The following is a 17,307-nucleotide window of genomic DNA, read 5'->3' on the forward strand; positions in this document are numbered from 1 at the left end:
TTTATGTCTCGAAATCTGAATTAGGGTTTCAATAATGTTAACACATCGACGAAGAAGAAGAAGAGTTCTCCTCAATTCCGAATGTGTTTCGCCAGATTTCACATCAAGGGAAGTCAAATTTGGGTATTGTTTTTATGTATGTATTTCGATCTTTGTTGAATATGTGACTTAGGGTATTTTTCATTTGCCTTATCGCAGATTTCATTTCGGCACGAATTCTTGAAGCTTCAAGACTCCGGACAGCTACAGAGCCAAGGCCTAATTGTCGCCAGCTTTTTTTTTTTTGTGACTTTTTATTAGGTGCGACTTTAGGTGCGGAAAGTCGCACCTAAATGTCGCACCCAAGACTTTTAGGTGCAGACTTTCGGGTGCGAAAAAGTCGCAACTAAAGATATATTTGGGTGCGAAAATTGACTTTTGGGTGCGAAAAAAGTCGCACCGAAAGGTCTTTTTTGTACTAGTGAGTAAAAAGTATAATATAATTAGAAATTACATTATTATTTCTAGCAATAGAAAAAAAAACTACATAATTATTCTTCCCATTTAGAAAATTCATAATGCCCGAGACAAAAGAGAAAAATTACAAATTTAATTACTGAGTCCTTACTAAATTGATTAGGCACCAAATCAGGAATTACTGGACCAGGAGATTTTTATTTATTTATTTATTTTTACATAATAGGTTCAAAACTAGTTTATCAAGTAAATAGTCAATATTTTTAATTTTTTTTCAGAGGAATGGCTAAAGTTTGAAGGTATTTGAAAAATTACCAAAGTATGACATGTCTATAAAAATATTGATACACCTATATATAAGATATTTACCCTGTATATGAATTTATGGTGTCCAATAAAATTTATTGTCACGTGATATTTGAGTTTTTTTTTTCACTTGGACTATTTTGCGAAGTTTAGATATTTTGTAAACAATAAATTTTAATTGTACTATTGAGCTATAACACTTTAATTTAACGCATACAATTCATCTATGTTTATAGCCATACAAATATTTCGTAGAGAAACTATGAAAATTTCAAAATGAGGAATGAAATTTTGTCAAGATTTATAGTTCAAAAGATAAGACGAGTATCATGAATAAATAAATAAAGGTCAATCGTTAGCTGGACTAATTACTTTATAAAGTAAGCCCACAAGAAAGAAAAAAAAAGTACAAATAAATAAATTATTACAAATATATCGTAAATGAAAAGTAGGGACAACCGATTCATCTATAAATAGACTTAACAATTCACTCTTTAGGTACACCTTGAGATTGCATACAAAATTCTAGAAAATACGAAGGTTCAGCTCGGAAACATTATACTCCCTTGAAAATTTTAGGGAATATCTGGTATGTTGTATTCAATTATACATAGCAAAAGTTTACATGATAATGTTAGTAATAATGTGACCATATTATTCTAGGAAACAAAGTGTGATAGTATATATTATGATTCAAACAGCCTTCATGTCACTTAGAAGGATATTTTATTTTTAAATTTAATGTTACAGGTTTTGTGAATTTTATACCATGAAGATCGTGTGGGACCACTATTTGCTACTATTGCTTGTACTATTCCTAAGATTTGTCTCATCGGAAGTGTCACAAGTGAAGGAAAATTTCATTAAAAATGTCGATCAAAATTGCGAGCAAAGTGGAACAAAATGGGCTGTGCTTGTTGCTGGGTCAAGAGATTATGAAAACTACAGGCATCAGGTCCGTACTTCATATCATAAAAAAAAATAATAATAATAAAAAATAAAAAAATCTTCTAAATACACAGGTATTAAATATTGAGCACTAATTATATTGCATTTATGTAATAAATTATACTTTCAAACTAATTAAATTTTTTTTGATAATATAGGCCGATGTATGCCATGCATACCAAATACTGAAAAAAGGTGGACTGAAAGATGAAAATATTATAGTTTTCATGTACGACGACATTGCGTTCAACGTCGAAAATCCGAGGCCTGGTGTCATTGTTAACCGCCCCAATGGTCCCGATGTTTATGAAAGAGTTCCCAAGGTCTAATTTATTTGATAGTTTTCTATTATCTTGTTCTATACTTAAAAGAGAATGATTTGTTTTATTATCATTTATTATTATTTAAAACATGCACACTAAATTTAAATTTTAAATATATATATATATATATATATATATATATATATATATATATATATATATATCCAGGACTACACTGGGAAACATTGCAATGTTGAGAACTTTTATAGCGTCCTTCTGGGCAACAAAAGTGCTGTGACTGGAGGAAGTGGCAAAGTTCTTGCCAGTGGCCCAAACGACACAGTTTTTATTTACTACGCCGATCACGGTGCTGCGGGGCAAGTTGGTAATTAATTTGTGAAATATTTTGAGCATATAGTTACAGCGACTTCAAATACATTTTCTGTTGACTTAATTTTGATGAAATCAAACTAATCATGGTTTGCAAATACATACATTATTAATAGAATGATTTCTTTTGTGCTTCAGAGATGCCCGTTGGAGATCCTGTGTATGCAAAAGATCTGGTGGATGTACTGAAAAAGATGTATGAAGCAAAAGCGTACAACAAAATGGTATAACCATATTATACTAAGCATATATTATCCCATTTTTTTAGTCAAGTATTGTAAATTAATTAATGGAATTATTCACTTATGTTTTAAATAAAATACTTCCTCATCATCATCAATATCTGAAACTCCATAAAATCCAACGTATAAGGCTTTCTAATCAAGATTAAGGATTAGCCCGTAATAATTAAAATTAAATATGCAATTTACAACAATTTATATTGAATTGTTTAAATTAGAACAATAGATAAGCAAGGTAATTTATCTCTAAATTTACGTTGTATTTCTGACAAGCTTGTTGGATATTTATTGAGCATAACCATAAATACATGTGTATATTTTATAATCTGTAATTAATTGAATATAATGATGAAATAATAATCAGGTGATATACGTGGAGGCGTGTGAATCTGGAAGCATGTTTGAGGGTTTGCTTCCAGAGAACATAAGCATATTTGCGACAACAGCTGCAAATGGGAAAGAGAGCAGTTATGCCGAGTATTGCCCTGTTGATGAACTCTATGATGGTTCTTCTCAGTACGACGTTTGTTTGGGAGATTTGTACAGTATTTCTTGGCTAGAGGATAGGTATATAATACTAATTTCTTTTATATACTTTTCTATACTCTACTCTATACCCTCTATATATATAATAAGCAAATAAATAGTAAGACACAAATATATCAACGTATAGCCAAGTTATGGTATTTTTCTACGATTGGAAATTTATTTGCCTAAAATCCGGTCAATATATATTATTCGAAGTAAACAGTCATAGATATATGTAGTATCATAAAACTATTTTATCTTAAAAATGCATATTTTAGTTGAATAATTTGGCAGCATTAAGCAAATTAAATTTCAGTTGCAGTATTCATATGCATCAAATTTTATTTGCTTGAAGATCGTATGCATCAATTAAATGCAGAGTTCACGTGGGTAACTTTTTTGAGGAAACTTAAATTTTAATAAATTAACTAACTTCAATTTTAGAGATTAAAAATAAGTGCACAAAAGAAAAACTGCCATAGTGAATTACTAGCACGTATAAACATACTTTATTGAATATTTAACTAACGCTTATTTTTTCTTGTTCTCCGGCCCTAAATTATTATGTACCATTATGTTTTGTTGATATTATGATCAGTTTTAATATATGCTCTCTTATTTTTCTTTCTTCTTCTCATGCTATCTTTTGAGCAGCGATGATATGGATTCGCGCAAAGAAACACTGAAAGCTCAATATGAAGCGGTACTGATCATATTTTTTTATCATTGATGTTGAACATAGTTTATAGGAGTTCTTCAATGAAAAAGACAAATTTAATCACTACCCTTTTTTTCTCAGGTTAGAAGAAGAACCGAAAATACACCATCTGATCATCCCCCTTCTCATGTCATGCAATTCGGAAATAAGAAAGCAAGTGAGGACTTCCTGGTCTCTTTCATAGGCTCTAATCCATCCAATGAAAACATCGACTCCGTTGAACCCGATTACAACTCCGAAATTTCTCACTCGCATCGCAGGAGCAGTGTTAGCCAACGTGACGCAAATCTACTACACTTTCACCATAAGGTTGTAATAATAATACTAAAAGTCCTTCCCTAGTTATTTATTGTAATTTTTATGCAAAGTTGTTTGACTTTTATGTGTTTTTTTTTTCTTTCCTACAAATAGTTTCTTAGGGCTGACAGCTTTAGTAAGAAGGTCAAGGCGCAGGAGCTAGTGAATGATGAAGTATCAAAAAGGAGAAGGATTGATGGTATTATGGTTCAAATTGGGAAAATTTTGTTTGAGTCGAATGAAAATAGCTCAAAAGTAATGAACAACGTTAGACCCTCAGGCCAGCCTATTGTTGACGATTGGGACTGCTTTAAAATGCATGTAAGTCCTCCATAACAATAATACTTACGTAACAGAACTCTTTTTCATAATCACGTTTAAAAAAGGATAATAATTTGTTGTGGTGAGAAAGAAAGTTACGTGACTTCTAGGCCATATATTAATTTCCATAAACAGTTGTACGTGCGCTGTGCACATGCTATATTGGTTTTATGCATGAGAACAGTCCAATTCAAAAACTTTTTCTATATCTGGTATTTTGTTTGAGCATTGGCAAAGTGATGATATTTTTGATATGGTGGCTATAAATACATAACTGTTGTATAGGTGACCACTTACGAGAAGTACTGTGGGAAACTGTCGACGTACGGAAAAAAATACACGAGAGCTATCGCTAATATGTGCAACGCTGGGATTACGTCTGGTCGACTGGTCAAAGCACTCATTTCAACTTGCTCAAATTGAACGACACCACACAGCGTCCATATATATAGATATCCACACATATATAAATATTTAATATATAAGTTTGTTTGTTACTATGAATAGCATGTTATAAGTTTATATATTTCTTGAAAAAAAAGTACAAGTTTATATATGAATAGAGAGCTATTAAATAATCCAAACGCGTGTACGTATCTCTTGTGCAAGATATATAAATATAGAGCCGATCCCGAAAAACTGGTGCTTAGGACCTCCGATTGGTTGGATCCTAAAACTTTAAATATATATTATATATATTTCCAAAATATTTAAATTTTATATTTTTTCTTTTATATTTAACTTTTTACTATTATCAAAGGACCTCTAAATATTAATTTGCCTAAGACTCCTAATGAATTCTTAATGAATTCGGATCAGTTTGGGCCGTCCCTATATATATAAATATGTATATAATATGTATATATATAGCGAAGATGAACAAATCATGGATTCTCTAACTCACAAACTCACATCGTCCTATGGAAAATATGATATAATTTTACTGTATATTGTTTATATGGAAAAAAGTAGACGAAAAAAAACTACATGAGATGAGATGACAAAAACTAATCATTGGTGTAGCTCCCTCCTGATAGATTAATGTGTCATAAATATGACCAGCGAATCGACAATTCAGTATAGCTCCCTCCTGATAGATTAATGTTAGGCATTAGTCATAAAGCCAAACACCAGGAATAAAGTAGCATAAGAAAAAGTCATAGCCGTAGTGATTATGTCTTGTACACGTAGGGCGTCTTTTCTCTCCGTACAAGTGGGGTTTTGCCCTTGTTTAGGTGAGTTTTTCTGGGTCCGAGTTGTGTTTGTGCCTTAGTTTTTCACCATACTCTGGTTTCTGGGTTAGAATTTTTGTTTGGTTGGAGCTTTCTTGTTGGAGGTCATGTTTTTGTTTGGAGCTGGGTCTTTCTCCGATCTTTGTGATTCTGGTTTTTGTGGTGGGAAACACGAGCGAGAGGAGGTTCATCTAAAGGGAAACATGAGTGTGATAAGGTTTGTTACTGAGTATAACACGGGTTACTGGTATGGAAGGGAAGGAGATAGAATCGAGTCAGAAAAAGGATGGGGAGAGTGGAGGATGACAGAGAAAGAGAGAGAGGGAAGAGGATGATGACCTCGAGCTGGCTACGTCATTCTTAGCGAGTAATCTCCATATTACTCCGATTACTAGCTATTTCGGCAGCTGATGCAGTGAAAGGGAATGGGTATTTTCTGGCCGGAAAAATTATGAGTTCAAGACCAATGAGAGTTAAACTGATTTATGAAGTTTCTCAATGGTTTGGAAATGCAAACGACCTTGGATAATAGAAGAAGTCAAACTGGGATTTTTCAGCTAAGATTCGAACTAAAAGAAGATGAAGACAAAATCTTAGATGGGGGACCTTGGACTTGTAAAGGGGCTCAATTTCTGACACAACAGTGACCAGATATAATGACTATTGAAGAGGTTGGCTTTGGTTCTTCTCCTTTCTGGGTACGTATGGTGGGACTCGCACCACGCTATCTAAATGAGAGAAACGGAACACAACTTGCGATAATGCCGGGAAGAGTGGTGGGCTATACAGGCTAAGATGGAACGTCCACGAGGCTAAAGGTGATAGCTGATATCAGAAAACCCCTCAAGGCTAGTTTCTTCTTGGATTGGAATGGAGTGAGATCCTTGTGGCTTCGGTTCAAATAAGAGAAACTAGGCCGGTTCTGCTGCAAATGTGGCATTCTAGGCCATGAGTATGATGACTGCGGAAGGAGCAGTTGGATTCAAGTGAAGTCAAAGCATTCCCCAATGGTGAATACGTATGGGAACTGACTTTACGCGGAATCAAGTGTGAAATATTACTTTCTGGAGGTTGAAGATCAAGTTGGAAGGTTGTCGAAGGAGGAAGCAGCTTCTCCACCTGTCCAAAGGCTAGTTTTTCAGCATATGGGTGACCTAGAATTTGCAAGTTGAGGAAGTACAATTATTATCGATGGCGATTCATCGCAGGGAAGAACGCTGGTGAGGGAAAAGATTGCCAACGAGAACAATTTTGCAGCAGGAAGGACAGAAAAATTGGCACTAAGGGCGTCAGAGAATGATAGGCCAGATAAGTTGAGGTTGCGGTGCGCAACTCTTACGCATGTAAAAGTTATGCTTATGTTGAGAGTGGGACCCATATGGTTAATGAGAGCTTGAAGAGAAGGAATTGGCCCAAATTGTAGTTGGGCAAATTGAAGAAATATGCTGCTGGCCCATTCCGAACCGCAAAGGAGGAAGTCATCTTGACGGCTCACCGGACGTCCAGGCCTGGCCGGCCACACCCGGGCGAGCAGGCCCGGCCGACCAATCCCGGACATCCACTCCCGGGGAAGTAGGCTTAACCGGCTAGTTATGGACGGCTAGTCCTGGGTGAGCAGGACAGTTCGGCCAACGCCCAGTCAGCCAAAGCCAGGTCGGAAAGTTCGAGGCGACCAGGCCCGATTGGCCAAGGCCCGGTCGACCAGTCCCAGGTGTCCAAGCCCGCCCGACCCTTTCCGATCGTCCAGCCTTGATCTACCAATGGCCGACTCGATGGCTTGCACGCCCAAGTCCGTCCTTGAGGCAAGGGAGAAAGGGCTTCCGAGTCTATAAATACGAGCCTCGACTTCATGCACAAGGTAATCCGAATTTGACTCCTGAATTGCTGTCGTACCTCTGAGTCGCTCGATTCACTCATCTTTGGACTCTAAACACTCTAAACTTTTTATCTCTCACCTCAATCCTACTAATGTTGAGCGTTGGAGAGGTAAACAGAGGCAACTACTTTGTTTTAACTTTGTAGTTCATCGTTTCCATTTCTTTCAGGATCGACGAAGAACAAGAAAGACTAATCAAAGCTAGGGAATACACAGGATACCGAGTTCAGGATGCTCAGGCTCAAACGCGATCACTTGGTCCGTCATTGGGTCAAACCGTTCGAAGCTTATAAATCGTTGTCTTGAAACAAATGACAACATTTTGGCGCTAGAAGGAGGGGACTTTCCGACTTGGAAGCTCGTTCCCTTTACACGCTTTCCTTCTACATCGTGACATATACTCTTGATAGATGTGTAATTTGCCTGCAGCTTCCGCGGTCGGTTGAGCGACTAGCTCGCGGTACGGCTTGAGAAACTTGGTACACCGAGTGGGCGATCAACAACCTTGCGATAACTAGAGTCAGCCTACCGAAACGAACAACACCGCCTACGCCACCCTTAGGGAGGACACGGCACAGAGACTCACCGAGCTCCTTGACTAGCCAGGGGCAGATGGCACCCTCATCGCCAACCTCCTCGGTTACGACGTCGAGGATGATTTCAACCATAATGAGACAGATCCCGACTATGTGGGAGACTTAAAGGCTGGCGAGGCCGACCTCAGGCAGTCATTCCCCCGGTCCTAAAGGCCAAGGGGTAGCGTTGGAGTCCCGACTCAAAACCAACAAAGAGCGGCTCCATCGGCGCATCAAAACTCGCAAAACTCTCGAGGACAAGCTCCCTTGACTTCAAGGAGAGGTCAGACACGACTTACCACCCGAGATAGAGTTGACAATGGTGACGATGGGGAATTCCAGGGATTCGCTCTTTGTTGATCTAACAACATTTAAGGGCTCGACCGAGATAAACGCCTCATCACCAAACACTTAGTGGGGAACTTAGAGATCACCTAACTGGTCAATGGAACTCTAGAGGCGAGGGCCGTTGAAAAAGGTTGAACTCGCATAGAGGTGCATTAGGTGCCGCCACGCTAGGCCGCGCCCCCTGTCAACGTCGTGAACCAAGCGTACAATGAGCATCGACAGGTGAACCCTTGGCCCAAACCGCCAATCCTGCTAACGGACTTGACATGGTCCCAATGATTGAGAGCCTCCAAAATCATATAACCGAGATGAGGGAATCAGGGTCGGAATAGAAGAGTCGTACTCTCCATTCACCGCTCAAATCCTGGCGCAACCTTGTGTTGGGAATTTCAAATAGCCCACGATTCCCCCATACGATGGGAGGTTTGATACCGATTTCCACATCCAAGATTATGAGACGTGGATGACCATGCAAAGGCAGTCTGATGCCACCTTGTGCCAAGCCTTCAGGCTAACCCTCACTCGGATCCAGGTTCGAGTGCTTTAAGAGTCTGAGGACTGGGAGCATTCAATCCTTCCGAGCTCTCCGTGAAGCCTTCTTCGCCTGATTTACCATGTTTGTAGCACAGAAAAAGTCTAAAACGTACCTCTTGTCCGTCCGACAAGAGAGCGGTGAGACGGTGAGGCAATACCTTGCTAGCTTCATGAAAAAGTCACACAAGGTCAAAGGATTCGACAACAAAGACGCTATAACTACCATCACCGAGGGGCTCGCACGAGCGATTTCTTCACATCCATTATTCGAAGGTTCGCAGGGACATGGCATAGCTTAGACAAGAGCTCACACATATATGGAGATCGAGGACTACCTCGATGGATGAAAGGAGAATGGCAAAAGCAGCCAACATTGAGACGAGCGAGATGAGGATCCCCATGAATCTTGAAAGACAAGGAACAAGGGAGGTGAGACCTTTTGTCGGTCATTTTTGGAAAACCCGGAATGCCGGGAAGACGGGCTGCTCAAGGGGCCGATGGTCAGGCCGGAGGTCCTGAAGAGTGGCAAGCCTTCCCTCGCGAGTCACCGGCAAGTCATCGCGCCGAGACTCTTGATCCTTCGAGTCGAGCTTAGCTCCTCGAGTCGAATCGCTCTCCTCAAGTCGAGCTTCGCTCCTTGAGTCGAGTCATTCTCCTCGAGTCGAGTTTTTTTCCTCGAACGGAACCACGTGATATACTTTTCAAGTCGAGCCTCGTGTCGGTCTCCTCAAGTTGAGCATCGCTCCTCGAGTCGAGCCTCGAGTCACGCTCCTCGAATCAAATCTCGCTCGTCGAATAGACACTTTCGTATTTCGGGAAGCAAGCGCGGTATTCGAAGCCCAAAACGGTCCAACAGGCCCGATAGAACAAAGGCCGCGAAGGCCCACAAATTATTTTTGGAAAAAACTAAGAAAAATAAATAATTTTTTAGATTGATTTATTTTTCAAATGAGACATAGGAATGTGCTCAATATGAATCTATAAACTAATGTGATTAGGTTCATCTAGTTAGTATTTATTAAAGAATCAAATAGGAAACGATCAAATCGAATCAAACTATACTTTCTTGCTCGTGCTTGTTTATTTAATTGCTTATTCCATGCTTGTTAGCTATAACTTAGAAATTGTTTTTCGTGGGTTGTGCTTATCATGGGCTTTCATTTATTAAATTAAACTATCTAATTGGATTAAGATAGCTTTAATAAATGAGTTAAACAGATCGGAGAGCTTTGTCACCAAGCCGATGAGAGGCTAAGCTTGGGGGTTATTAAAAGATGATGTCTTCCTTCCTTGCTGGAAACTTATCCGTGAAGGAATACTATTAGGATAATCAAGACTAGAATGTCACGAATTCTTAATCACTAAGCTCTTTTGAAACTTAACTGTTTTTAAGGGTAGCTTAGTAACACTCGAGTTTTTCATATGATTTAGTTAACTCGAGTGGATAACCTAGATTAATGTAAATGCTAAGAGAAAATTAAAATACTGAAAGTATATTGAGTCATAGGCCTCCAACATTGTCACAACACCGTGAGGATGAAAGATCCCTGTATTTGATCGGCGGTTTGTTTAAAACCTGGTGATCTGTTCCTAAGGATATGCTTTTCTGATTCCAATACCAAGGTTGTGTCTCTAGCGAAAGGTGGGGGAATTGAATTCGGCGTGTACTAGCTAAGTCAGTGCATTTGGGCTAAACTCTTTCTGCTGAAATGTTGGGTTGACTCATGCGTGAATCCAACTAGTGGTTGCTCATGTGGTCAAAGATTCCTAATTATTGGTAGTTAGTGAACATAGTTATGAAGTGTAAATGAACCATGATTGTTCACTAATCTAAGATGGATTTCATTTTCACTAGGTGCACTCCGTTACGCCACCATAGTGGGACGGACTGTGGCTATTGTTAAATTACCGTGAACTCTAAAAACTGGGTTCTTTTATTTAGTATTTTATCCCGTGCTTGGTTGCATTATGTTTTTATTTTCCTAAATATTATTGATAGCTTGTTTCTTTTCATATTGCTGATATATATGTACTTTTATGTTTTAGTAATCATGTCGAACCCTATTATGGCCCTGTTTTCGAAAGACGTCCTGACTAGTGAAAACTTCCCGAAATGGAAGTCTAACCTGAATACTGTGCTAGTGAGTGAAAACATTCGCTTTATCCTCACTAAAGAGAAACCTACCTTTCCTAATTCTACTGCTTCTCGAGTTCAAAGGGAATAGTATGATAGGTAGAACATGGCTAACAAGAAAGCCATGGCCTGCATGCTCGTGAGGATATCTGATGCGTGTGAACAAAGTTGGAAGAAAAAGAGGCTGCTGTGGAGATCCTTAACTCGCTGCAGGAAATGTTTGGGATGCAGAGCGAGCAATCCCGCATTGAACTCACCCATTAGTGCACTAGCACTAAGATGATTGCGGTGACTCCTGTGAGGGATCATTTCATGAAGATGACTAACTACTTAACATATGCTGAACTTCATGGGGCTATGATGGATGAGGTCACTCAGGTGGGAATTATCCTGAATTCCCTTTCTAGTGACTTCATACAGTTCACGTCAAACTATATTATGAATAAATTGACTTATGGACGGCCTAACCTATTGAATAAGTTATAGACTTTCGATTCTATCACTCGGCAAGGAAAGAACAAAGGGTCGGCTCTGTATGTTGACAAAAAGTCAAGAAGAAGTTGACTTCTGGTGCTGGGCCATCATAGGCATTGTCCTAGTACTTTGAAGGGGAGAGGTCTCGCTAACAAGGAAAGGAGAAACTTCAAGAGAATTGGAAATTGAAAAGAAAAGAAGCGTGAAATAGTGGGCAATTGCCACCACTGCCACACTGAAGGACATTAGAGAAGGCATTACCCTACAAACTTGGTCGAGCTTGAAAAGAACAAGAAGAATGCTGGTATAGTACCTTAAAACTCATGATATCCTAAAATTGTTTTTTAGGATAATTATTCATGAGTATACTTATTTTCTTATTTCAGAGTAAATCTGAAGGAACACATTGGTGTTGGAGAGCTTGCTTAATAATGTCGGATTCAAGCCAAATTGTAGAGAAGCTCATGCTCCAGTTGAAGATCTAAAAATTTCTTGCTAGTTATATTACATTCATTTTTGGATTTATTTTTGAATATGTGATGTGTCACTTATAATCCGAGGTTTTCTGGACTGTAGTCTTTTAAGTCTATTCCAGATAAGATGAATCTTTTCTTTCTTTATGTTTTATAACATTATTTATAAACAAATATTGTGTCATTAAATATTTTTATACTCGTTATATGAATGCCTTACTGATATATGCATGAATGCTTAAGCCATAAATTTAAACATAGAAAATGAAGGACACGTGTTTCCGTTCATTAACGATATAGTTGCATAATAATTTATTATCCGAGCTAATAATCTCTGTTAGAATTTTAATTAGCCTTTATTGTTTTATTAAAATTGCTATAGTAAATGTGTTTTTGATACAATAAGAGCTATTTAGAACTCTGGTAGTGTCTAAATAATTATCTCATATCCACAAATGATTGTGTGATTAAGAGATTATAAGGTAACATAACTTTATAGTTAGTGTTGATGATACATTGACTGAGTGGGAGGATCTTTTAAGAGAACCTACACACTCAGGTTCAGTAACTTAGTGGGAGTTTCCTTGAATGGAACTTGGTTACAAGAATCAATTGAGTGGGAGCATCCTTAGTTGGATCCTAGTCACTGAAATCATATTATTGAGTGGCAGCAAAGGATTCTAGCTGCTATTGTTCGAGGCATTAAATGGGAGCATCTTTATAAGAATCTCGCCATTATTGAACAATGCAATGATAGCAATGTCTTTCACAGGACTGTCATCATCATTTATGATAGAATCCTATAAAGGGGATTAGTATTACTATTATGACAATAATACGAATGGAAGTGTAATTACTTATTGACTTGCCATAAATAATCAGTTAATAAATGGGAGCATCCTTAATTAGAATCTTGCTGCTATTGTACAAAATTAAAGATAGCTTAGTCCTTTATAGGATTAAATACATCATTTATGATGAGATTCTTAATTCAATCTAATAAGCTATTAAACCTAACAATAAATGGAAGTAGGATTGACTTGCCATTAAGATGAAAGCATCCATTAATGGATCCTTGTCGTTATCATCTGCGATGTCTTTCAATAAATGAAAGATTTGATCTTTAGTAGTAAAAATCAAACTAACTTGTCTTAAGTCATAAAACCTAGTTTTAGTTGATCAGCTTGTTAAGCAATTATCTTGGAGGAATAGAGAGATCTATAAATTGAACAATGAATGTGTTCAAGCTTTGTAGAAGCTATTTGGTACTTAAGGGAGTGAACCTGTTGGAATCGATCTAGGGTTTAAGAAAAAGATTAAACGCTTCGCAAAGCGGCGGAATTTTAAAAATTTTCTTTTTAAGTAAAACTAGTTTTTACTAACCTAGACAAGAGCATATGCATGTAAATAAAAACTAATATGAGCTTTAAAAGTTACTAACCTTTTTGATGCTTGAACGTTGATGAGCCTTTGGAAGGTTGGCAACGTTCGTCTCCCCTCGCAGCACGTCTCTCTTTTCTTTCCTCGGGAACTCGAGCAACCACGATAGTTTCTATCACTAAATCACTCGAAAAGAAGGAATTAGTGAGTGGGCACTTTTAAACACTACGACTTGAGAACGAGTCTCGAAGTCGCAGAGCTAAAGACTAGGTCGAGTGAGGACCTAGGTGCCAAGACAAGAGAAAACCGAAAATAAACTAGAGAGAGAGAGAAGAGGACTTCGGCCAAGTTCTAGAGAGAGAGTCTCTCAAATCTCTTAAACTTGGATGAATGAATTGTGAGGAAATGGGGCTCCTATTTATAGGAGAGGTCTCACCTTCAATAAGGTAGTTTCCTCTTCTATAGAATATCACATATTCATGAGCAAAAATCCTTCATTTCCCATTCCTTGTTGGGCGCCCAAGGCTGCCTCCTAGAGGCAAGGATTTGTTTCCTTTTTTGTTCCTTGGCTTTCCCTTTTCTCACTTGGCCGAATTTCCCATTGCATGTGTGGGAAATTTGTTTCCTCTTTTTCTTTTGGCAAGTATCTAAATACATTTATGCACAAAATAAACTCTCTTTCCTTGGGTATTATGGGCGCCCATTTCACTTCTAGAAGGAGCTTCTAGAAGCTTCTTCATTTATTCATGAGAACATGAAAAAGGCCCATTAAGAGTTTTCAATAAAATTCTTATGAAATGAAATTAATTCACAAGGCCCAATTAATCATATTATGGCCGAGTGACATTAAGTCATCAAATGAACTTGTCAAAATTTATTGACATCCATTTCATCCTTATGTCTCAAAAGACAAAAATACCCTTTTAACTATTTTCGTTCTTGTTTTGGCTTAGCTTCCAGTTTAACTATTCCTATCGATGTGATTCGTGACAGTGACCTCATGGACCCAAATGAACAAAGCTTTAGCTAAACACTTGGACTCAAAAGTTCACAAACCTTTTCCAAGTTTAGCTTAATGCCAACTGACTCCACTAAAGAGCTGACACTGAAAATCTCTCGGTTCAAATGAATTTATTTTCTACTCAAGAATTCGACCTAATTATGATGAGCGGATCCACTGAATATTATCTATGTTTACCCTTCATGAATGTCATCAGCTAGTCGGGATTTACTAAATTACCATTTTACCCTTCTAGCTGTTATTTCCTCAACTCCTTTGTCGCTTGTGAATAAGTTAGAAACAATGTATTGACGAGGAGCTAACAAGTCACATTGTTTCATCCAAAAGAGTCAAGACTCAATTTGGACACTGGCCAGTTCATTTATTCACACTCCAAGGAACAAAGCATGAGGTGACATACATTGCATTTCAGCAATCTTGTACATGAATTCCATATCTATGAGAACTTCACAAAGTTACTCATGACAGACTCACAACTTAGTACTTCACCAATAGGCCTTGTTCGGAATCACATAGTGAGTCCGAACTTTGACTTTCTCAAATGAGAATACTAAGGTGTGAAATGGCATGTCTCATTTCAGGATTAAGGTAAGCATGATGCAATTCATACATAGTGACTTCGAGACATAAGAGGTTAAATGGTTTGTTCTTATCTTGTCTCTAGAAGTGCACTGGTCAATTCAGTACCTTCGGAAGATACCTAGAAGAACTATAGAGTTCCTAACTCTCAATGCCTCATAACCAGACATCATAGATTCTTCTAACAATCATACTGAGGTCAATAGTCCTTTGACCCTAAGATTGCGAATATATCGTTTTAAGCAAACTACGAAGAGTTTGTTCATGCAAATCTACATTTGTCTCTTCGTAAGTTGTTAAGTTTGTTTATGGACTAAAAGACTATGGTTTTATCATAAAGCTTCAGACAAGGAAGATTGAATGAACGTTTCAACTTTATTAATGAATGAATAGGCAATTACAAGCAAGAGTCTTCATGAGACTTTATTACATCAAATGTTCAAAATAAAGACTACAACTCTTCTTGTGGGCACTATTGACAACAAACTCCCACTTGACTCAAAGAAGGTGTGTGTAGTCCTTCATGCCTAATCCCTCACGATGTTGGTCGAAGACCTTGTTCGCTAGGGCCTTGGTGAATGGATCTGCGAGGTTGTCCACCGTTGAGATCTTCTTCACTTCCACGTCTCCGCGCTGCACGATCTTTCGAATCAAATGGTATTTCCTCTCAATATGCTTAGAGCGCTTATGGCTTCCAGGTTCCTTTGAGTTAGCGACAGCCCCACTATTATCACAATAAAGGGTCATGGGCTCGTCGACGTTTGGAACAACTTCCAAATACTTAAGGAACTTTCTAAGCCATACAGCCTCTTTGGATGCTTCACAAGCAGCCACATATTCTGCTTCCATTGTGGAGTCAGCAATGCAAGATTGCTTAATACTTCTCCACACAACAGCTCCACCATTAAGGATGAACACAGATCCCGAAGTGGATTTCCTGGAATCCTTATCCGCTTGAAAATCGGAGTCGGTATATCCCGTCATAGTCAGGTCAGTACCTGAGTATGTAAGCATCAAGTTCCTAGTTCTTCGAAGATACTTAAGAACATGCTTAACAGCAATCCAGTGCTCGGGTCCAGGGTTGGATTGGAAACGACTAACTACGCCAACGGCGAAACATATATCAGGTCGGGTGCAAAGCATAGCATACATGAGGCTTCCTACGGCAGAGGCGTAAGGAATTTTCCTCATGTCTTCAATCTCTTGTGCAGTCTTGGGAGACTGGTCCTTAGAGAGTGAAACTCCATGCCTAAAGGGTGTTTGACCCCTCTTGCAGTCTTGCATCGAGAAGCGATCCATCACCTTATCAATATAAGATGCTTGAGAGAGCGACAGGGTCCGGTTTTTCCTATCTCGAAAGATTTGGATTCCCAGAATGTACGCGGCTTCTCCTAGATCCTTCATATCGAATTGCTTTGCTAGCCAGACCTTAACCTCAGATAACTTACCCACGTCATTACCAATGAGTAGTATATCATCGACATATAGTACCAGAAACACAACTTTGCCTTCGTGTATTAACTTGTAAACACAAGGCTCATCTATTGACTGTTCAAAGCCGAAGCTCTTTACAGTTTCATCGAATCTAATGTTCCATGACCTAGATGCTTGCTTTAGTCCATAAATGGATTTAAGCAACTCACAAACCTTGGTCTCTTGACCTTTATCCACGAAACCGTCTGGTTGAGCCATGTAAATGCGCTCGTCAAGATTGCCATTCAGAAAAGCTGTCTTGACATCCATTTGCCAGATCTCATAGTCGAGAGCTGCAGCTATGGATAGGAGTATGCGGATGGATTTAAGCATCGCGACTGGCGAGAAGGTTTCTTCATAGTCAATCCCTTCTTGTTGGGTATAACCCTTCGCCACAAGTCGTGCTTTGAACGTCTCAACGTTCCCATCAGGACCCCTTTTCTTCTTGTATATCCACTTACACCCTACGGGTTTAATCCCTTCAGGAAGGTCTACAAGTTTCCAGACTTTGTTGACATACATCGAGTGCATCTCAACTTTCATGGCGTCAAGCCAAAGGTTTGATTCAGAACAAGCCATTGCTTGGCTATAGGAAACAGGATCATCCATGTCAGAGACGGCTACAAGAGAGTCTCCATAAGACATGTACCTGTCAGGCTTTTGAGTAGCCCTCCCACTACGTCGAAGTACTACTTGACGAGATTCTGATGAGTTAGGTTGTGTTTCAGTTGGGGTAAGA

The 17,307-nt window shown here is 38.5% G+C and overlaps 1 protein-coding gene across 1 annotated transcript; it reads left to right on the forward strand.

Moving 5' to 3' along the window:
• The first annotated feature begins 1,531 nt into the window (after positions 1-1,531).
• On the forward strand, positions 1,532-5,039 carry LOC149402358 (vacuolar-processing enzyme delta-isozyme-like). Its single transcript, XM_089608334.1, has 9 exons — positions 1,532-1,717; positions 1,869-2,033; positions 2,202-2,358; positions 2,502-2,587; positions 2,970-3,172; positions 3,788-3,836; positions 3,933-4,160; positions 4,263-4,469; positions 4,755-5,039. The coding sequence occupies exons 1-9, from the start codon at positions 1,532-1,534 to the stop codon at positions 4,890-4,892; spliced, it is 1,419 nt and encodes a 472-aa protein (XP_089464460.1). The 3' UTR covers positions 4,893-5,039.
• Positions 5,040-17,307: the final 12,268 nt, after the last annotated feature.

The sequence above is a fragment of the Urtica dioica genome, chromosome 3 (genome assembly GCF_054948205.1).
Source record: "Urtica dioica subsp. dioica isolate 48M chromosome 3, U.dioica_male_clone48M_v1_H2, whole genome shotgun sequence".
NCBI lineage: Eukaryota > Viridiplantae > Streptophyta > Magnoliopsida > Rosales > Urticaceae > Urtica > Urtica dioica.

Bases quoted from the DNA above. Each gene is read 5' to 3' on its own strand.
- LOC149402358 (XM_089608334.1), top strand. From the start codon at position 1,532: ATGAAGATCGTGTGGGACCACTATTTGCTACTATTGCTTGTACTATTC. The intron at 2,034-2,201 runs GTCTAATTTATT...ATATATATCCAG, and splicing joins TTTATGAAAGAGTTCCCAAG to GACTACACTGGGAAACATTG. The intron at 2,588-2,969 runs GTATAACCATAT...AATAATAATCAG, and splicing joins CAAAAGCGTACAACAAAATG to GTGATATACGTGGAGGCGTG.